A 22,957-nucleotide genomic window follows, 5' to 3' on the forward strand; every position below is an offset into this window, starting at 1 on the left:
AACTCTGCTGTCGGTGTTATCTATAGTTATGCACATGCACAAAGGGGATTTATTTACAATTATAAACCTGGTTCAAGCCCTGAATGCTGATTGGCAGAAAGCCGTGGTATATCAGACCATATACCATGGGTATGACAAAACATTACTTTTTACTGTTCTAATTACGTTGGTAACCAGTTTATAATAGCAATAAGGCACCCCGGGAGTTTGTGGTATATGGCCAATATACCACGGCTAACGGCTGTATCCAGGCACTCCACGTTGGGTCGTGCTTAAGAACAACCCTTAGCCGTGGTATACTGGCTGTATACCATACCCCCTTGTGCCTTATTGCTTAATCATAGCAGTCAAGCAAGTTAAATCGACATCCATTGATGGAAAATGATCTGGCGAGTTTAATAAGGGCAAATTATATTTTCTCTTGTCACATATTCAAATTCCTTTATTACGTCATGTCATAGCTTGCAATAATTATTATTCTGATGAAACCCGAATTTAGAGTCCAACGTTGTTACAAGTTACTATGATATTCTTTCTTAATTGGCTCGACAACGTTATGGAAAAAAGTTGTATTGTATAGATATGGCCACTCCTCTCTTGCTGTGAATTATTTTTTTGGGGGTTTCAGGCCTTTTGGATGGGTTTTGTGTAGTCATTGGGCTAGACATTTTAGCTTGACCTGGCAACCCTGCTCTCTATGTTTATGCTCAAGTGAAGTGAGTTTGGAAAAACTGAAAGTATGCATAGTTTTCACATACAAACTTTACAGTGGGGAAAAAAAGTATTTAGTCAGCCACCAATTGTGCAAGTTCTCCCACTTAAAAATATGAGAGAGGCCTGTAATTGTCATCATAGGTACACGTCAACTATGACAGAGAAAATGAGGAAAAAAAATCCAGAAAATCACATTGTAGGATTTTTTATGAATTTATTTGCAAATTATGGTGGAAAATAAGTATTTGGTCAATAACAAAAGTTTCTCAATACTTTGTTATATACCCTTTGTTGGCAATGACACAGGTCAAACGTTTTCTGTAAGTCTTCACAAGGTTTTCACACACTGTTGCTGGTATTTTGGCCCATTCCTCCATGCAGATCTCCTCTAGAGCAGTGATGTTTTGGGGCTGTCGCTGGGCAATACGGACTTTCAACTCCCGCCAAAGATTTTCTATGGGGTTGAGATCTGGAGACTGGCTAGGCCACTCCAGGACCTTGAAATGCTTCTTACGAAGCCACTCCTTCGTTGCCCGGGCGGTGTGTTTGGGATCATTGTCATGCTGAAAGACCCAGCCAAGTTTCATCTTCAATGCCCTTGCTGATGGAAGGAGGTTTTCACTCAAAATCTCATGATACATGGCCCCAGTCATTCTTTCCTTTACACGGATCAGTCGTCCTGGTCCCTTTGCAGAAAAACAGCCCCAAAGCATGATGTTTCCACCCCCATGCTTCATAGTAGGTATGGTGTTCTTTGGATGCAACTCAGCATTCTTTGTCCTCCAAACACGACGAGTTGAGTTTTTACCAAAAAATTCTATTTTGGTTTCATCTGACATTCTCCCAATCCTCTTCTGGATCATCCAAATGCACTCTAGCAAACTTCAGACGGGCCTGGACATGTACTGGCTTAAGCAGGGGGACACGTCTGGTACTGCAGGATTTGAGTCCCTGGCAGCGTAGTGTGTTACTGATGGTAGGCTTTGTTACTTTGGTCCCAGCTCTCTGCAGGTCATTCACTAGGTCCCCCCGTGTGGTTCTAGGATTTTTGCTCACCGTTCTTGTGATCATTTTGACCCCACAGGGTGAGATCTTGCGTGGAGCCCCAGATCGAGGGAGATTATCAGTGGTCTTGTATGTCTTCCATTTCCTAATAATTGCTCCCACAGTTGATTTCTTCAAACCAAGCTGCTTACCTTTTGCAGATTCAGTCTTCCCAGCCTGGTGCAGGTCTACAATTTTGTTTCTGGTGTCCTTTGACAGCTCTTTGGTCTTGGCCATAGTGGAGTTTGGAGTGTGACTGTTTGAGGTTGTGGACAGGTGTCTTTTATACTGATAACAAGTTCAAACAGGTGCCATTAATACAGGTAACGAGTGGAGGACAGAGGAGCCTCTTAAAGAAGAAGTTACAGGTCTGTGAGAGCCAGAAATCTTGCTTGTTTGTAGGTGACCAAATACTTATTTTCCACCATAATTTGCAACTAAATTCATTAAAAATCCTACAATGTGATTTTCTGGATTTTTTTTCCTCATTTTGTCTGTCATAGTGGACGTGTACCTATGATGAAAATTACAGGCCTCTCTCATCTTTTTAAGTGGGAGAACTTGCACAATTGGTGGCTGACTAAATACTTTTTTTCCCCACTGTATATGTCCGACCTAAGAATCAAGTAGGCTTCCCCAAAATAACGTGGTCGCTGTGGTAGAAAGTTTATTTTGAAATGCGACTTTGTGGATTCATCAAAATCCCATCAGGTAGCCTGATTTCAGATGTGTCTTGTAAACAACATTATTAGGGAAATCTTTCTTCTTGCACAGCATGTGAACATTTTAATTATATTATTCTGACTGTTCACAACAATCATATTATTGTGTGCATGCACACTCTGTGCCGGCCGTGTTCCAATTGGTCAGTCACCGGGATCAGCTCGTAACACCAGCCACACTACATGATAAAGGAATAACAATTCTGACACTGCCAGAACTTTGTCGGAGTCTACGACCGCACGTAGTGGTACTTAATCAGCAGACGTAAACCATGTCACACTGAACAAGCCTAGACGTCCGACAATCGTTTACAACCTACAAATTTGCCCACAAGCTGAAATTTCGTCTGGGACGGAAAAATCATGGCGTAAAACGGCTAAAATCGTACAGTCTGTGGGGGGCTTAAGAGGAAGAGGACAGACATGGTATACTGACAAGACAAATAAATCAATCACTTAATCTATAACTCTCTGTCTATCCACTTATCAGTCAAAAGAAATCAGACAGAAGGACATAGTCGTAGTGAGTTGGCCTACCACCAGTCCTTTCCACCCTGTAAATTTATCGGTTTGTTCCAGGGTTGGTCTCCCCTATTACCATCTCATTATCACCTTCTCAATCTGACTTTGAGCCAGGGATGACAACTATCCATAGAAAGAGAGAGAGAGGAGGAGGGGAGGAGGAGGAGGAAGAGCTCTGATTTAGATGCCCCCAGTAATTGAAATGGTACCTTATTACCATGCTAGATAGTTTATTGTGTTGGCTGTGACTTGGTGGCGTGAAATGAAAAATGGAAAGGAGCTTTTCAGCTGGCTGCTGATTTATTATGGCTGTCACCACCACTGCCCGCCAGCAAAAGATGGCTGTCCATTTCTACTTAATTAGACACACACACACACACGTGTGCCATACGCAAGCGCTACAAACACACACGTACATCGTGCGCACACACACACACACACAAATAAACAAAAGCTGAGATTAACAGAGTAAACACAGTTTTTAGAATTTTAAAAAGATTAGTACTTCAGGCTGAGTGTGTGTATGTGTCTGTGTGTGTACCAGGGTTGTGCTCAATTTAGAATTGAATTGAGAATGCCTCATGAATTCCAATTCAATTCTTGAATATGAATTGAATTTTTGAATTGAAGTAGTAAACAGGTTACAGAATCCAAATCGAATTTGAATGAAAGGAAATAGAATTCAATTAAATGAAATTCAAATGCCTATCCAGGCTCTGTCGTAGCCGGCCGCGACCGGGAGACCCATGGGGCGGCGCACAATTGGCCCAGCGTCGTCCAGGGTAGGGGAGGGAATGGCCGGCAAGGGATGTAGCTCAGTTGGTAGAGCATGGCGTTTGCAATGCCAGGGTTGTGGGTTCGATTCCCACGGGGGAATGCACTCACTAACTGTAAGTCGCTCTGGATAAGAGCGTCTGCTAAATGACGTAAATGTAAATGTATTATATTGTAGATTAGGTGTAGTCAATACAAATATTTGTATACACTACACCTAATCTACTATATAACAGGCATTTATCACATTTACATACAGTACCAGTCAAAAGTTTGGACACACCTACTCATTCAAGGGTTTTTCTTTATTTTTACTATTTTCTACACATTGTAAAATAATAGTGAAGACATCAAAGCTATGAAATAACACATATGGAATCATGTAGTAACCAAAAAAGTGTTAAACAAATCAAAATATATTTTATATTTGAGATTCTTCAACTAGCCACCCTTTGACTTTATGACAGCTTTGCACACTCTTGTCATTCTCTCAGCCAGCTTCACCAGGAAAGCTTTTCCAACAGTCTTGAAGGAATTCCTACATATGTTGAGCACTTGTTAGCTGCTTTTCCTTCACTCTGCCGTCCGACTCATCCCAAACCATCTCAATTGGGTTGAGGTAGGGGGATTGTGGAGGCCAGGTCATCTGATGCAGCACTCTCCTTCTTGGTAAAATAGCCCTTACACAGCCTGGAGGTGTGTGTTGGGTAATTGTCCTGTAGAAAAACAAATGATAGTCCCACTAAGCCCAAACCAGATGGGATTGCGTATCGCTGCAGAATGCTGTGGTAGCCATGCTGGTTAAGTGTGCCTTGAATTCTAAATAAATCACAGACAGTGTTACCAGCAAAGCACCCCCAAACCATAACACCTCCTCCTCCATGCTTTACGGTGGGAACTACACATGCGGAGATCATCCTTTCACCCACACTACGTCTCACAAAGACACGGAGGTTGGAACCAAAAATCTCCTATTTCGACTCCAGACCAAAGGACACATTTCCACTGGCCAACTGTCTGTTGCTCGTGTTTCTTGGCCCAAGCAGGTCTCTTTTCTTATTGGTGTCCTTTAGTAGTGGTTTCTTTGCAGCAATTCGACCATGAAGGCCTGACTCACACAGTCCCCTCTGAACAGGTGATGTTGAGATGTGTCTGTGACTTGAACTCTGTGAAGCATTTATTTGGGCTGCAAATTCTGAGGCTGGTAACTCTAATGAACCTATCCTCTGCAGCAGAGGTAACTCTGGGTTTTCCATTCCTGTGGCGGTCCTCATGAGAGCCAGTTTCATTATAGCGCTTAATGGTTTTTGCGACTGCACTTGAAGAAACTTTAAAAGTGCTTGACATTTTCCGTATTGACTGACCATCATGTCTTAAAGTAATGATGGACTGTTGTTTCTGTTTGCTTATTTGAGCTGTTCTTGCCATAATATGGGTCTCTGTCCTGTTGGGAGGTGAACCGTCGCCCCAGGCTGAGGTCCTGAGCACTCTGGAGCAGGTTTTCATCAATGATCTCTTTGTACTTTGCTCTGTTCATCTTTGCCTCGATCCTCACTAATCTCCCAGTCCCTGCCGCTGAAAAACATCCCCACAGCATGATGCTGCCACCACCTTGCTTCACCGTAGGGATGGTGCCATGTTTCCTCCAGACGTGACGCTTGGCATTCAGGCCAAAGAGTTCCATCTTGGTTTCATCAGACCAGAGAATCTTGTTTCTCATGGTCTGAGAGTCTTTAGGTGCCTTTTGGCAAACTCCAAGCACGCTGTCATTTGCCTTTTACTGAGGAGTAGCTTCCATCTTGCCACTACCATAAAGGCCTGATTGGTGGAGTGCTGCAGAGATGGTTGTCCTTCTGGAAGGTTCTCCCATCTCCACAGGGGAACTCTAGAGCTCTGTTAGAGTGACCATTGGGTTCCCCGATTGCTCCTTTAATCCGGGAGGCCAGCTCTAGGAAGAGTCTAGGTGGTTCCAAACTTCTTCCATTTAAGAATGATGGAGGCCACTGTGTTCTTGGGGACTTTCAATGCTGCAGAAATTTTTTGGTAACCTTCCCCAGATCTGTGCCTTGACACAATCCTGTCTCGGAGCTCTACGGACAATTTCTTTGACCTCATGGCTTTGTTTTTGCTCTGACATCCACTGTCAACTGTGGGACCTTATATAGACAGGTATGTCCATTTCCAAATCTTGTCCAATCAATTGAATTTACCACAGGTGGACTCCAATCACATTGTAGAAACATCTCAAGGATGATCCATGGAAACAGGATGCACCTGAGTTCAATTTCGAGTCTCATAGCAAAGGGTATGAATACGTATGTAAATAACGTATTTCTGTTTTTTATTTGTAATACATTTGCAAACATTTCTAAAACCTGTTTTCACTTTGTCATTATGGGGTATAGTGTGTAAAAGTCAAGGGGTCTGAATACATTCCTAAGGCACTGCTCATCAAACACATGGTTTCCATGTGATGCCAGTCCATTTGCTCCGTTCCAGACATCATTATTAGCCGTCCTCCCCTAAGCATCCTCCTCTGAAATATACATATTATTCATAAAACATCAAACATGTGGTTATATACATGAATATAAAATATTGTTGAAACAATAGATTTTCAGGAGAAACTCTTAAAATGAATGATCCAGGAAAACAAAAACTGTATGTGAATATTCTAAGCTATTATATTAAATTAATCACCCCCCCCCCCAAAAAAAAAAAAATGTATATGGGGGAAATACTACATTTCCCAGAATGCATTAGTTTAACACTCAAGTTAAACCTAAAGCCTTCAAAAAGAAGCCAAACAAATGAAATGTTTGGTGGAAATATAATTGGCTATTCTAAGCACTAAGGTTAAAAGAGTATATGAACATTGTTTTCAGAGAAAAGTGATATACTGTATTCTTTGGTATGACCTGTCAGATGCAATGAAACTCTCATGTTCTATGACTGAGTGGAATTTACTTTAATTGCACTGAATTGAATTCTACTTTCTGTCACTCAAACTCAAATTCTACATCCTATGGGGTGTATCCAATTCAATTTGAATTTCAACTCATGAGTTGAATGGGAGTCAATTCCAAAATTCTGAATTGAGCACAAACCTGGTGTGTACTTGGTGGGTGAAGATTAGAAAATGTTCAACACAATTGTTTCCTCTAGCCAAAGTTTAGCATTTAAATTGATCTCACTCCCAGGCCCGTTGTTCACCACCCAATGCCTTTATATGTGTCATAGGCGAAATACATATGGGGCTTTTTTGTCTCACTACACACACACACACACACACACACACACACACACACACACACACACAGTTGAAGTGGTCTGGCCTTGAAAATTGCTTGCTGTGTAATTTTGTTATTTTGTTCTTCGCTGGTACAGTAACACAGTGATAGGAGAACCTGGCAACACTTAAAAAATATATGAGCTCCTTCTCACCCCCTCGTCCCTTCTCTGCCTCTCACCTGTGTTTAATAAATGTTGGCTTTGTCTATTTCATGGCCCTATGATAGACTATGACAATTGTGCTATTATGTGTGTTTTTTCGCATTATTTGTAATTTATTCTGTACATAATGTTTCTGCCACCGTCTCATATGACCAAAATAGCTTCTGGATATCAGGACAGCGATTACTCACATCGTTTAGGACTAAGATTTTTTCTTCAACGAGTCGGACGCGTAGGATATTCTACACCCTACAAGGCCCAAATCCCCGTTATTCGCATGAGAACAAGACAGAGATATCGTGGACGTAGGTCGGGGTGCCTTGAAAGGATCCGACGCGAGCGAGTAATCTGCCTCTTCCATCAGTACTATTAGCCAACGTACAATCATTGGAAAACAAAATGGACGACCTGAGATCAAGGATATCCTACCAACGGGACATAGAACGGCTGACTCCGGTAAGACAAGGGGTGGCGGTCTGTGTATATTTGCAAACAACAGATGGTGCACGAAATCTAATACTAATGAAGTCTCAAGGTTTTGTTCGCCTGCTGTAGAGTATCTCATGATAAACTGTAGACCACACAATTTACCAAGAGAGTTTTCTTCTATATTTTTCCTAGCTGTCTATTTACCACCACAAACCGATGCTGGAACTAAGATTGCACTCAATGAGCTGTATAAGGCCATAAGGAAACAGGAAAACGCTCATCCTAGTGGCCGGGGACATTAATGCAGGGAAACTTAAATCCGTTCTACCTAATTTCTACCAGCATGTTAAATGTGCAACCAGAGGGAAAAAAACTCTAGACCACATTTACTCCACACACAGAGATGTGTACAAAGCTCTCCCTCGCCCTCCATTTGGCAAATCTGACCACAATTCTATCCTCCTGATTCTTGCTTATAAGCAAAAACTAAAGCAGGAAGCACCAGTGACTCGGTTACTAAGGAAGTGGTCAGATGACGCAGATGCTAAGCTACAGGACTGTTTTAATAGCACAGACTGGAATATGTTCCGGGATTCTTCCGATGGTATTGAGGAGTACACCACATCAGTCACTGGCTTCATCAATAAGTGCATCGATGACGTCGTCCCCACAGTGACCGTACGTACATACCCCAACCAGAAGCCATGGATTACAGGCAACATCCGCACTGAGCTAAAGGGTAGAGCTGCCGCTTTCAAGGAGCGGGACTCTAACCTGGACGCTTATAAGAAATCCCGCTATGCCCTCTGACGAACCATCAAACATGCAAAGAGTCAATACAGGACTAAGATTGAATCGTACTACACCGGCTCCGACGCTCATCGGATATGGCAGGGCTTGCAAACTATTACAGACTACAAAGGAAAGCACAGCCACGAGCTGCCCAGTGACACGAGCCTCCCAGAAACCCTAGACCCACTACAATTTGCATACCGCCCCAACAGATCCACAGATGATGCAATCTCTATTGCACTCCACACTGCCCTTTCCCACCTGGACAAGAGGAACACCTACGTGAGAATGCTGTTCATTGACTACAGCTCAGCGTTTAACATCATAGTATCCTCAAAGCTCATCACTAAGGTAAGGACCCTGGGACTAAACACCTCCCTCTGCAACTGGATCCTGGACTTCCTGATGGGCTGCCCACAGGTGGTAATTGTAGGCAACAACATATCTGCCACATTGATCCTCAACACAGGGGCCCCTCAGGGGTGCGTGCTCAGTCCTCTCCTGTACTCCCTGTTTTTTATTTTTAACTAGCCAAGTCAGTTAAGAACAAATTCTTATTTACAATGACAGCCTACACCGGCCAAACCCAGACGATGCTGGGCCAATTATGCGCCCCCTGGAATCGAACCAGGGGGTCTGTAGTGACGCCTCAAGCACTGAGATGCAGTGCCTTAGACCGCTGCGCCACTCAGGAGCCCATGACTGCATGGCCAGGCACGACTCCAACACCATCATTAAGTTTGCCGACGACACAACAGTGGTAGGCCTGATCACCGACAACGATGAGACCACCTATAGGGAGGAGGTCAGAGACCTGGCCGTGTGGTGCCAGGATAACAACCTCTCCCTCAACGTGATCAAGACAAAGGAGATGATTGTGGACTACAGGGAAAAAAAGAGGACTGAGCACGCCCCAATTCTCATCGACGGGGCTTTAGTGGAACAGGTTGAGAGCTTCAAGTTCCTTGGTGTCCACATCATCAACAAACTATCATGGTCCAAACACACCAAAACAGTCGTGAAGATGGCACGACAAAGCCTATTCCCCCTCAGGAGACTGAAAAGATTTGGCATGGGTCCTCAGATCCTCAAAGTTCTACAGCTGCACCATCGAGAGCATCCTGACTGGTTGCATCACCACCTGCTATGGCAACTGCTCAGCCTCCGACCGCAAGGCACTACAGAGGGTAGTGCGTATAGCCCAATACATCACTGGGCCAAGCTTCCTGCCATCCAGGACCTCTATACCAGGTGGTGTCAGAGACTCCAGCCACCCTAGTCATAGACTGTTCTCTCTGCTACCGCACGGCAAGCGGTACCTGAGCGCCAAGTCTAGGTCCAAAAGGCTTCTTAACAACTTCAATCCCCAAGCCATAAGACTCCTGAACAGCTAATCATGGCTACCTGGACTATTTGCATTGTCCACCCCACCCCACCCCACCCCCTATTTTACGCTGCTGCTACTCTGTTTATTATCTATGCATAGTCACTTTAACTCTACCCACGTACAGTGGGGGAAAAAAGTATTTAGTCAGCCACCAATTTGCAAGTTCTCCCACTTAAAAAGATGAGAGAGGCCTGTAATTTTCATCATAGGTACACGTCAACAATGACAGACAAAATGAGAAAAAAATTCCAGAAAATCACATTGTAGGATTTTTAATGATTTTATTTGCAAATTATGGTGGAAAATAAGTATTTGGTCAATAACAAAAGTTTCTCAATACTTTGTTATATACCCTTTGTTGGCAATGACACAGGTCAAACGTTTTCTGTAAGTCTTCACAAGGTTTTCACACACTGTTGCTGGTATTTTGGCCCATTCCTCCATGCATATCTCCTCTAGAGCAGTGATGTTTTGGGGCTGTCGCTGGGCAACACAGACTTTCAACTCCCTCCAAAGATTTTCTATGGGGTTGAGATCTGGAGACTGGCTAGGCCACTCCAGGACCTTGAAATGCTTCTTACGAAGCCACTCCTTCGTTGCCCGGGCGGTGTGTTTGGGATCATTGTCATGCTGAAAGACCCAGCCACGTTTCATCTTCAATGCCCTTGCTGATGGAAGGAGGTTTTCACTCAAAATCTCACGATACATGGCCCCATTCATTCTTTCCTTTACACGGATCAGTCGTCCTGGTCCCTTTGCAGAAAAACAGCCCCAAAGCATGATGTTTCCACCCCCATGCTTCACAGTAGGTATGGTGTTCTTTGGATGCAACTCAGCATTCTTTGTCCTCCAAACACGACGAGTTGAGTTTTTACCAAAAAGTTCTATTTTGATTTCATCTGACCATATGACATTCTCCCAATCCTCTTCTGGATCATCCAAATGCACTCTAGCAAACTTCAGACGGGCCTGGACATGTACTGGCTTAAGCAAGGGGACACTGCAGGATTTGAGTCCCTGGCGGCGTAGTGTGTTACTGATGGTAGGCTTTGTTACTTTGGTCCCAGCTCTCTGCAGGTCATTCACTAGGTCCCCCCGTGTGGTTCTGGGATTTTTGCTCACCGTTCTTGTGATCATTTTGACCCCACGGGGTGAGATCTTGCGTGGAGCCCCATATCGAGGGAGATTATCAGTGGTCTTGTATGTCTTCCATTTCCTAATAATTGCTCCCACAGTTGATTTCTTCAAACCAAGCTGCTTACCTATTGCAGATTCAGTCTTCCCAGCCTGGTGCAGGTCTACAATTTTGTTTCTGGTGTCCTTTGACAGCTCTTTGGTCTTGGCCATAGTGGAGTTTGGAGTGTGACTGTTTGAGGTTGTGGACAGGTGTCTTTTATACTGATAACAACTTCAAACAGGTGCCATTAATACAGGTAACGAGTGGAGGACAGAGGAGCCTCTTAAAGAAGAAGTTACAGGTCTGTGAGAGCCAGAAATCTTGCTTGTTTGTAGGTGACCAAATACTTATTTTCCACCATAATTTGCAAATAAATTCATAAAAAATCCTACAATGTGATTTTCTGGAATTTATTTTTCTCAATTTGTCTGTCATAGTTGACGTGTACCTATGATGAAAATTACAGGCCTCTCTCATCTTTTTAAGTGGGAGAACTTGCACAATTGGTGGCTGACTAAAAACTTTTTTTCCCCACTGTACATATGACCTCAATTACCTTGACTAACCGGTGCCCCCGCACATTGACTCTGTACCGGTACCCCCTGTATATAGCCTCCTTACTGTTATTTTAGTTTACTGCTGCTCTTTAATTATTTATTTTATTTTATTTTTACTTATCTATTTTTTACATAACACTTTTTTTCTTAAAACTGCATTGTTGGTTAAGGGCTTGTAAGTAAGCATTTCACTGTAAGGTCTACACCTGTTGTATTCGGCGCATGTGGCAAATACAATTTGATTTGAATTCATGGATCACCAGACAGGTGGGTTATATTGTAGCCCAATATGTTTGAGAAGTACTTGTATAGGGGAGAAGTGGTCAGTTTGGCTTGGAGATGTTTACAATAGAGGAGATTCGACACAATGCCTTTTCTCTGACTCTCACTGTTCACAGAAACAGTAGCAGTTTATTTTGTTATTTCTCTATTTATCTCCCTCTGTTTACGCCGTCTTTCTCTGTATCACTGTATTTTTATGGCAGTGTCCTCCATCTCTCTTTTTCTTTCTGCCTCCCTTCTCCGTTCTCCCTCCCCCTCTCACCTCCTCTTCCTCTTTCTAAACCCTCTCTCCCCTCTCATCCCTGTCCCTCATCCCTCCTCCTTCCCCTCTCCTCCCTCCTTCCTCTCCCCCCTGTCCTCTCTCTCTCTCTCAGTGCAGTGATTGCGTGCCAGGTCTGACCCAGTCTGTCTCAGCAGGCCTTGCCTACTCTCTGTTAATAATGACTCTAACGAGCCTCTGCCTAAATGAGCTTTTAATGTGCTGAGTCTACCTGCGGCTAGAGAAAGAGAGAGGGAGGGAAGGAAAAAGAGGGAGGGAGGGAGGGAGTAGAGAGGGGAGAGTATTGACTTTAAGTGTTGTGTGTGGTTGTGCAGTTTTAGACTCCCTGCATACTGTATGTGTACGGATGTTTGACCACCCGTGTGTGTGTGTGTGTGTGTGTGTGTGTGTGCGTGCATGCTAGAGTTGTCCGTGCATGTGGATGGAACTGAACATGTGTTGTGTCCCTCAGAGTGCCGTGACATCCTGCTACCCATGATGCTTCGGGAGCTAAGCGAAGCGCTGAAGAACTTGGGGCAGGGTCCTCATGATGACAGGAGTAACAGCGTGGAGCTGCTCAACAACATCCTGGAGGTCCTCAGCAGAGACAATGTGGTGAGACACACGCAGCCTATCAGAACACAGCTTACTGATAAACTGACCAATCAGAGAGCACCATGCTTGGATATAGTCTGGGCTTAAAGGAAATTCCACCCAAAAACTAACTTTTAGTGTTTGTTTCATTAGTCCATTGTTGATATAGTCCAAAAATGTTTTGCATGTCAGCAATCTGGTTTTCAAGATATATAACTTTCAAAATACATAAATAAAGCTGGTATGCTGCATTCTGCACCATATGATGCAAAACTTCAAAACGTGATTGCAGACATGACTATATCAACAATGGACTAATGAAATAAATACCAAAATAGTTTTCCTTTAACATGTAGTCAGCCAGAGAAGGATTTGTTTTGTTTGCTGTTTTGGATCTTTGGGGTCTAGTCTGGGTTATTGTAAAGCACTTTGTGACTGCTGATGTGAGTGCCTATCATCTATAGCCTGGGAAGACAACTCATCTCTGCATGAGTAGCCTAAGGTTCTTTTTGTCTTTGAATAAGTTATTGTTGTTGGTATGGTCTGGCTAGGGCAATTCAAGTTAAGTGCTGTCTCAACCTACTGGCCTACTTAATCATTAATGTTTGAACAGCTGAATGCTCAGTACTTGTGGCTGTGAAATGTTGAAACATTGACTTAGATTGGTTTCAGGGCAATTTGTGTAGTAGCTTTATGGTAATTTGAGTGTGTCTGTTGGAGGGGGTATTTTTCATCACCTCTGCTAGGCAATCAACAATTAGTGTTAGTACTTCAGTTTCCCCTATTTTAGTTTAGCAGCAGCTGTAAGCGGCGGTCTTGTCAAGTGGTGGTCTTCTCGCCAAAACTTAGACTGTCGACAAAACAAAGATAGTTCTGCCGAGTTGTCCTGCTAAGTTTCTGGAGGAAGGAAAGAGTGGAAGGCTTCATACCACTCTCACTTGAGGATCTTGACAGACACTCAACCCCCCCGTGGCTGCAACCCTTCTAATTTAGTATACCCTGCGCGCACAACCCATGTGGAATTCCCAGTCTTCGACAACGTTTGGAGCTGTTAATCTGCTGTCAAGGAAGCTGAGTTCACTCGGCCTATGCTGCCCTTCATTCAGTCCCTACATTTTTTGGATTACCCCAGAGAACACTGCTACTCCAATTGCTCTCTCGTCTTCTGACTATGTGTTCTCTCGTAGTCTGAGGGCATCTGGTCGTCACGGTGATGGCACTTGGCTACTAATTTCTCCTAAATTGAGATTTTCTCTTTTCCCCCTCGCTCACCTGTCCATCTCCTCATTTGAATTTCATGTTGGCACTGTCACTTGTCCACTCAAGCTTAACATTGTTGTCATCTATCGCCCACCAGGTTCCCTGGGTTGCGGGCAGCTGAGCAAAAATTGAGGAAAACTAAATTTCCGGAGGACCTATTATCCTTCCACTCCCTCCTCTCTACCGTCTCTTCCTCTGTATCCACTGCTAAAGCTGCTTTCTATCACTCTAAATGTCAAGCTTCTGCTTCCAACCCTGGAAAACTATTTTCCACCTTCTCCTCCCTCCTTGATCCTCCTCCTCCCCCTCCCTCCTCCCTCTCTGCTGCAGACAACTTTGTCCATTGGTCCCACTTGCACAGAACTACCCTACGCCTTGACCTCTTTCTCTCCATATGAAATCCTGCGACTCGTGATTCCAGCGACCCAACATCCTGCCCACTCGACCCCATCCCTTCCTCCCTTCTCCAGACTATCTCTGGAGACCGTCTCCCATTCCTCACTTCCCACATCAACTCATCCCTTATCACTGGCTGTGTCACCTCTGACTTGAAGTTGGCCAGAGTCGCTCCCCTCCTCAAGAAACCAACAGTCGACCCCTCTGACGTCAAAAACTACAGACCAGTATCCCATCTTTCTTTTCTTTCCAAAACACTTGAATGTGCTGTCTATGACCAACTTTCTCCTTATCTCTCTAAGAACAATCTTCTTGTCCCTAACCAGTCAGGCTTCAAGACGGCTCACTTAACTGAAACCGCTCTCAGGCTCTGCACACTCCTTGATTGCATCCTACCTAGCAGATCGCACCTACCAGGTGACATGGAGAGGATCCGTGTCTGCACCACGTGCTCTCACTACTGGTGTCCCCCAGGGCTCGGTTATAGGCCTTCTTTTCTCTATACACCAAGTCACTCGGCTCTGTCATATCCTCACATTGTCTCTCCTATCATTGCTATGCAGATGACACTCAACTACTTTTCTCTTTCCCCCCTTCTGACACTCAGGTGGTGACATGCAGCTCTGCGTGACTGAAATACATCTCAGCTTGGATGTCAGCCCACCACCTCAAGCTTAACCTCAACAAAATGGAGCTGCTCTTCCTCCCGAGGAAGGCCTGCTCACTCCAAGACCTCTGCATTACGGTTGACAACTCCACGGTGTCCCCCTCTCAGAGTGCAAAGATCCTTGGTGACTCGCTCCTGCAGGTTCATGCTCTACAGCCTTTCCTCACACAGGAAGCGGTGCAGGTCCTAATCCAAGCACTTGTCATCTTCAGGCTCGACTACTGTAACTATCTTTTGGCTGGGCTCCCCGCTTGTGCCATCAAACCCCTGTAACTTATGCAGAATGCTGCAGCTCGCCTGGTGTTCAACCTTCCCAAGTTCTCCCATGTCACCACGCTCCTCTGCACACTTCACTGGCCACCAGTCGAAGCTCGCATCCACTACAAGACCATGGTGCTTGCCTAGGGAGCAGCAAGGGGAACTGCCCCTCCCCACCTTCAGGCTATGGTCAAACCCTACACCCCAACCCAAGCACTCCGTTCTGGACCTCTGGTCTCTTGGCCGTCCCAATGTACTTACTACGACTGTGATATGTGGTTGTCTCAACTAGCTATTTAAAGATGAATGCATTAACTGTAAGTCGCTCTGGATAAGAGCGTCTGCTAAATGACTAAAATGTAAATGTAAAAGGGCGTTGTAATTTATATGTGATTGATTGATACTGACTAATCAGAAAGCTTCATGCTGGGGCACTTACCAATCACACACATGGTGCCATAGTGAGCAGTAGATAAATCACTGAGCTCACCTGCTGACAAGTAAGTCATACAACCTCACATCCAACGCACCCATCCACTCACAAAGTGAACAACAAACATACTTCATAAATATCCTACAGCGGCTTGTTAATTGCTTAAGCAATTTGTTGACAGCCCACAGAGCCTTTGAAGTGAAGTTATGACTGTTTTCCCCTTATTTACTTTGATGGCACTAATGAATCCTGAGAAAATATGGAGAGAGAGAGAGTGAGTGGGAGGGGGGGGGGGGAGTAGGAGAGGGAGAGAGGGAGATGGAGGGAAGGATAAACAAATGAACTTAAAGGGGGTTTGAGGGTGAATTGTGACTTTACCTCAGACAGAGGAAGCCTAGATATACAGTATGTGTTCCGGGTTTATAGCCTCTCTGTCTCTAGCAGTTTAATCTACTGTGTTGAATACCTTAAAAGTCTTAGCGAGTCCTGGCTTTGGTGCGCTTAGGAGAGCTTTACAACATATGGAGTGATTATTTTTCTGTCCCAGATGCAGCCGTGCCAATATAAAATCTCCCAACCCTGTGTATCAACACTCAGATTACATACAAGTCAATCTGCCTGGTGTCTGACAGACAAAAAGAGCAAATATGAAAGATTAGATCTGTGAGAGGGACAGAGGAAAAGAGAAAAAGAAAAGTACAGTTCATAGAGAGATGAAGAGAGGGATTTTGGGGTGGATAAAATGGAATACTTAGAGACGGAAGAGAAAGAAACAGTACAGAAGGCTAAAGAGTCATCCATCACAGAAAAACACAAAAACAATTTAATGGGAGAGAAGACAAATGATGGAGGAGAGCGAAGGTATAGCCAGGGGTTTGCATAGTTTTGCATGCTCCGTTTCATTTACACCGTCTCTCTTCAGTCTCCTCTCTCTCCCCCTCTCTTTTTTCCTCTCTCCTTCTCTCTCTTTCCCTCCTCCCTCTCTCTGTCCATCCCTCTTTCCCCTCTGTCTCTCTCCTTCCATCTCTCTCTCCTCTCTCCTCCCTTTCCCATCTCCATCTCTCTCCCCTCTATCCTCTCTCTCATCTCTCTCTCCTCTCCTCCTCTCCTCCTCCTGTAGATGCTCCCTCACTGTGCTGCAGACTGAGTGATTGCCGTGGGGATTTAGAGGGTGCCTGATTAAGTTGTCACGCCAAACATGTCTTTGAACTAGAGAGGGGAGAGACCGATGCAAATGTCCTGGGGAATAACACACTGTGTGTGTGTGTGATGCTGCAGGAGGTGTTGTGAGAAAGAGTTTGTTTGAGGTAGAGGAAGCATTGTGTGCCTCTGATTTACTGAGGCGAGGGTGTCTGTGTGCTTGTCAAGGTGAGGGTGGGTTTGGAGGAGAGATACGATACAAAAACAATGCAAAAAAATATGATTTAAAGTTATTCAGTTATAGGAACAGCTGCTTCACAACTCTATCAAACCTGTGTGTGTGATGACACTCTGTTAACCTTGACTGTATCCAGTGACTCAAGGTCAGCTATTTTAATTTCATTTAATCATGCCTGCCTGCCCCAAATCAATCCCTTTAAATCATGCATTGACATGACATGCCACACACACTGTGATGTGACACACATACACACATCCTTTCCATTAATTATTCATTTCTTTCACTCTCCACCTTCCTCTCTCTTTTGGCACATACACACTGTTGATATGGCTCTAACTAGTTTGGGTAGAATTCACACTAACAGTTTTTAAGGTCTAAACAACAATACCAACACTGTAGACAGGGCCTGTCTCAAGGTACTGTAGGGACATGGAACACCCATTCAGGGTCATTACAAGGTACAGTACTGGAGGATGCAGCAGATTTTGTACTGGACAGAGTAGTTAGCTGCCTCATGGCACCCCTGACTCAGCTGCATCTGGGCCCCCAGACTGTGTGTGTGTGAGAGAGAAAGAGAGTCTGTGTGTGTGCATGTGTTTGTGTTTGTCTGTGTGTGTTTGTGCGCTAATCCAATGCATTATATGCTGTTCCAGATTAAATGAAGATGTATGACTTGATAAGGAGACGCCCACCCCAAGTTTCTACAACTTGATTGGAGTCCACCTGTGGCAAATTCAATTGATTGGACATGATTTGGAAAGGCACACAACTGTCTATATAAGGTCCCACAGTTGACAGTGCATGTCACAACAAAAACCAAGCCACGAGGTCGAAGGAATTGTAGCGCTCCGAGACAGGATTGTGTTGAGGCACAGATCTAGGGAAGGGTACCAAAACAATTCATCAGCATTGAAGGTCCATTCTTAAATGGAAGAACTTTGGAACCACCAAGACTCTTCCTAGAGCTGGCCGCCTGGCCAAACTGAACAATCGGGGGAGAAGGACCAAGAACCCGATGGTCACTCTGACAGAGCTCTAGAGTTCCTCTGTGGAAATGGGAGAACTTTCCAGAAGGACAACCATCTCCGCAGCACTCCACCAATCAGGCCTTCATGGTAGAGTGACCCGACGGAAGCCACTTCTCAGAAAAAGGCACATGACAGCCCGCTTGGAGTTTGCCAAAAGGCACCTAAAGACACCCAGACCATGAGAAACAACATTCTCTGGTCTGATGAAACCAAGATTGAACTCTTTGGCCTGAATGCCAAGCGTCACGTCTGGAGGAAACCATCCCTAAGGTGAAGCATGGTGGTGGCAGCATAATGCCTTGGGGATGTTTTTCAGCGGCAGGGACTGCGAGACTAGTCAGGATCAAGGCAAAGATGAACGGAGCAAAGTACAGAGAGATCCTTGATAAAAACCTGCTCTAGAGCGCTAAGGACCTCAGACTAGGGCGAAGGTTCACCTTCCAACAGGACAACGACCCTAAGCACACAGCCAAGACAATGCAGGAGTGGCTTCGGGACAAGTCTCTGAATGTTCTTGAGTTGCCCAGCCAGAGCCTGGACTTGAACCCAATCGAACATCTCTGGAGAGACCTGAAAATAGCTGTGCAGCAACGCTCCCCATCCAACCTGACAGAGCTTGTGAGGATCTGCAGAGAAGAATGGGAGAAACTCCCCAAATATAGGTGTGCCAAGCTTGTAGCGACATACCCAAGAAGACTCTAGGCTGTAGTCACTGCCAAAGGTGATTCAACAAAGTACTGAGTAAAGGGTCTGAATACTTATGTAAATGTGATATTTCATTTTTTTAAAGTTATAATTTTGCAAGAATTTCAAAAACACATTATGGGATATTGTGCAAGGATTGATGAGATTGATATATACTGAACAATAATATAAACGCAGCATGCAACAATTTCATTGATTTGACTGAGTTACAGTTCATATGAGGAAATCAGTCAATTAAAATAAACTCATTAGGCCCTAATCTATGGATTTCAAATGACTGGGAATACAGATATGCATCTGTTGGTCAAAGATACCTTTAAAAAATAGACCTCACAATGGGCCTCAGGAACTCGTCATGGTATTTTTGTGCATTCAAATTGCAATTGATAAAATGCAATTGTGTTTGTTGTTACCATAACAACTTTGACATCAGCAAACTGCTCGCCCACACAACGCCATACACGTGGTCTGCAGTTGTGAGGCCGGTTGGATGTACAGCCAAATTCTCTAAAACAACATTGGAGGCGGCTTATGGTATTGAAATTAACATTCAATTATCTGGCAACAGCTCTGGTGGACAATCCTGCAGTCAGCATGCCAATTGCACGCTCCCTTAAAACTTGAGACATCTGTGGCATTGTGTTCTGTGACAAAACCGCACATTTTAGAGTGGCCTTTTATTGTCCCCAGCACAAGGTGCACCTATGTAATGATCATGCTGTTTAGTCAACTTCATGATATGCCACACCTGTCAGGTGGATGGATTATCTTGGCAAAGGAGAAATGCTCACTAACAGGGATGTTAACAAATTTGTGAACAAAATTTGAGATAAATACATTTTTTGTGTTTATGGAACGTTTCTGGGATCTCTTATTTCAACTCATGAATCATGGGACCAACACTTTACATGTTACTTTTATAATTTTGTTCAACACTTTACATGTTACTTTTAGATTTTTGTTCAACACTTTACATGTTACTTTTATATTTTTGTTCAGTATAGAACAAAAATATAAAAGTAACTTGTAAAGTGTTGGTCCCATGTTTTTTTTTTTTTTTTACTCAGTCCAGCGTTCAACTTACTGTTGTAATAGTAGAATGCCAAGGTGCAATTTCGAAATTGGGTAGTATATCATCATTTTTCCTCTTGTCATGTCAGTCATTGCGGACCTTATAGAGAAATGTTTAACTTGTCCGAAATGTCCAGATCAACTAGCTCATGTCAGCTAACGTTTTTTAGCTAGGTTGTTTTAGCCCATAGATATTTGAGTTACTCAAATATCACATGAATACACATTAGACATGGCAACATGTATAGAATTGCAAGAAAATGATCTTTAAAACAGCTAAATGTTCTCTGAACCCCATGACAAAATGTGTAGAATTGCAAGAAATAAGCTTTAAACCTGCAAAATGTTCTCTCCACCAACAAGAGGGGTGTGAACAGTGCTTGTGCCCATAGAAATGGACATGGCACGTGCAGGTGAGGCGCTGTATGTTTCCCTATGCTGGAAGGGGGCCCTGAGTGAAAAAGTTTGGGAATCCCTGAATAACCAACAGTCAGAAATGTGCGGTGACATTTTGTAACGGGGGACAGTGAATTACTTTGGCGAGGCACAGAGAGAGAAAACGGAATGAGTTGGGGAAGGTTGGGGAATTCTAAAAAATAACTGATGAACAGTCTTAGTGAGCGCAGTTGAGGGCATGTATATGATTCTGTCCAAAAAACGAACAGAAAAGTGTCCTTTTGATCCTACTGATTCATGATCTTGCTTTCTCTCTCTCTCTCTCTCTCTCTCTCTCTCTCTCTCTCTCTCTCTCTCTCTCTCTCTCTCTCTCTCTCTCTCTCTCTCTCTCTCTCTCTCTCTCTCTCTCTCTTTTCTTTTTCTTTTTCTTTTCTCTACTCTCTCTTTTATCTCTTTCTCAGGGCGAGACATTCCAGCATATTCAGGACATTGTGGTCAGTCTCCTCAGGACCATCAACCGGACGGTCATAACCATGGGTCGTGAACATGCCCTGATCGTGAGTAAACCAAATGAACCCCTAAGCATTAGCCCCACCGGTGACCAGCCCACCCTGCTCCTGGAGAGATAACGTACAGTGGCTTGCGAAAGTATTCACCCCCCTTGGCATTTGTCCTATTTTGTTGCCTAACAACCTGGAATTAAAATTGTATCATTTGATTTACACAACATGCCTACCACTTTGAAGATGCAAAATATTATTTATTGTGTAACAAACAAGAAATAAGACAAAAAAAACAGAACTTGAGCGTGCATAACTATTCCCCCCCCCCCCCCCAAAGTCAATACTTTGTAGAGCCACCTTTTGCAGCAATTACAGCTGCAAGTCTCTTGGGGTATGTCTCTATAAGCTTGGCATATCTAGCCACTGGGATTTTTGCCCATTCTTCAATGCAAAACTGCTCCAGCTCCTTCAAGTTGGATGGGTTCCGCTGGTGTACAGCAATCTTTAAGTCATACCACAGATTCTCAATTGGATTGAGGTCTGTGCTTTGACTAGGCCATTCCAAGACATTTAAATGTTTCCCCTTAAACCGATTGCTTAAGCAGTATGCTTAGGGTCATTGTCCTGCTGGAAGGTGAACCTCCGTCACAGTCTCAAATCTCTGGAAGACTGAAACAGGTTTCCCTCAAGAATTTCCCTGTATTTAGCACCATCCATCATTCCTTCAATTCTGACCAGTTTCCCAGTCCCTGCCAATGAAAAACATCCCCACATGGTGTTCTCGGGGTGATGAGAGGTGTTGGGTTTTCCTTGATGGCCAAAAAGCTCAATTTTTGTCTCATCTGACCAGAGTACCTTCTTCCATATGTTTGGGGAGTCTCCCACATGCCTTTTGGCGAACACCAAACGTGTTTGATATTTTTTTCTTTAAGCAATGGCTTTTTTCTGGCCACTCTTCCGTAAAGCCCAGCTCTGTGGAGTGTATGGCTTAAAGTGGTCCTATGGACAGATACTCCAATCTCTGCTGTGGAGATTTGCAGCTCCTTCAGGGTTATCTTTTGTCTCTTTGTTGCCTCTCTGATTAATGCCCTCCTTGCCTGGTCCGTGAGTTTTGGTGGGCGGCCCTCTCTTGGCAGGTTTGTTATGGTGCCATATTCTTTCAATTTTTTAATAATGGATTTAATGGTGCTCCATGGGATGTTTAAAGTTTGGGATATTTTTTTATAACCCAACCCTGATTTGTGGAAAAGTACAGCTTCGTCCCTGACCTGTTTGGAGAGCTCCTTGGTCTTCATGGTGCCGCTTGCTTGGTGGTGCCCCTTGCTTAGCGGTATTGTAGACTTTGGGGCCTTTCAGAACAGGTGTATATATACTGAGATCATGTGACAGATCATGGGACACTTATATTGCACACAGGTGGACTTTATTTAACTAATTATGTGACTTCTGAAGGTAATTGGTTGCACCAGATCTTATTTAGGGCCTTCATAGCAAAGAGGGTGAATACATATGCAAGCACCACTTTTCCGTTATAATTTTTTTAGGATTTTTTGAAACAAGTTATTTTTTAAATTTCACTTCACCAATTTGGACTATTTTCTGTATGTCCATTACATGAAATCCAAATAAAAATCCAATTAAATTACAGGTTGTAATGCAACAAAATAGGAAATGGGATGAATACTTTTGCAAGGCACTCTATGCAGGGTTTTGCTCCAAACAAGCTGGCTTGGGTTCCCATACTTGCTTCCCTAGTCTCAATTCTACCTCCTACTGTAATTTGTGCACATCTAGATCATCTAGAAGATGACGTTCAGTCCAGCTTTTTGATGGAGTTTCGATCGTAGAGTGCTGACTTACACTGGTTGCTTTCTAAATGATTCTCTTCAGTCCTTTCAGTGTTTCCCAAATTGTTGTTTGGGTCCTGCTGGTGGGTTGTGGCCAATTCAATTTGGAACACGGCTTAAAAATGGAGTTGTTTACTTAGTGTTTACTTTAAGGGTGACAAGCAATTTCCCCAAGCTATAGGTGGGTCTTAACACAGAACGTATTTGGGAACTACTGATTGTTTCGGTCAGTAGACATTCTTTCAGTTTAGTGACCTTTATTATACCCTTTGATATACCACATTATAGCCCTCCCCGGACTCACCC

At 43.8% G+C, this 22,957-nt stretch overlaps 1 protein-coding gene across 1 annotated transcript in view; it reads left to right on the plus strand.

The window, feature by feature from the left end:
- LOC311107674 (dedicator of cytokinesis protein 2-like) overlaps positions 1-20,930 on the plus strand; it is a gene marked incomplete at both ends in the record, with an annotated part of 85,660 nt that extends 64,730 nt beyond the window's left edge. The window contains 2 exons of the mRNA XM_084150195.1: positions 12,585-12,727; positions 20,763-20,930. Of these exons, the coding sequence (XP_084006321.1) occupies positions 12,585-12,727; positions 20,763-20,930 (311 nt within the window). The remainder of the gene's footprint in view (positions 1-12,584; positions 12,728-20,762) is intronic.
- Positions 20,931-22,957: the final 2,027 nt, after the last annotated feature.

This window comes from Coregonus lavaretus, assembly GCF_964263955.1.
Source record: "Coregonus lavaretus genome assembly, chromosome: 32".
Classification (NCBI taxonomy): domain Eukaryota; kingdom Metazoa; phylum Chordata; class Actinopteri; order Salmoniformes; family Salmonidae; genus Coregonus; species Coregonus lavaretus.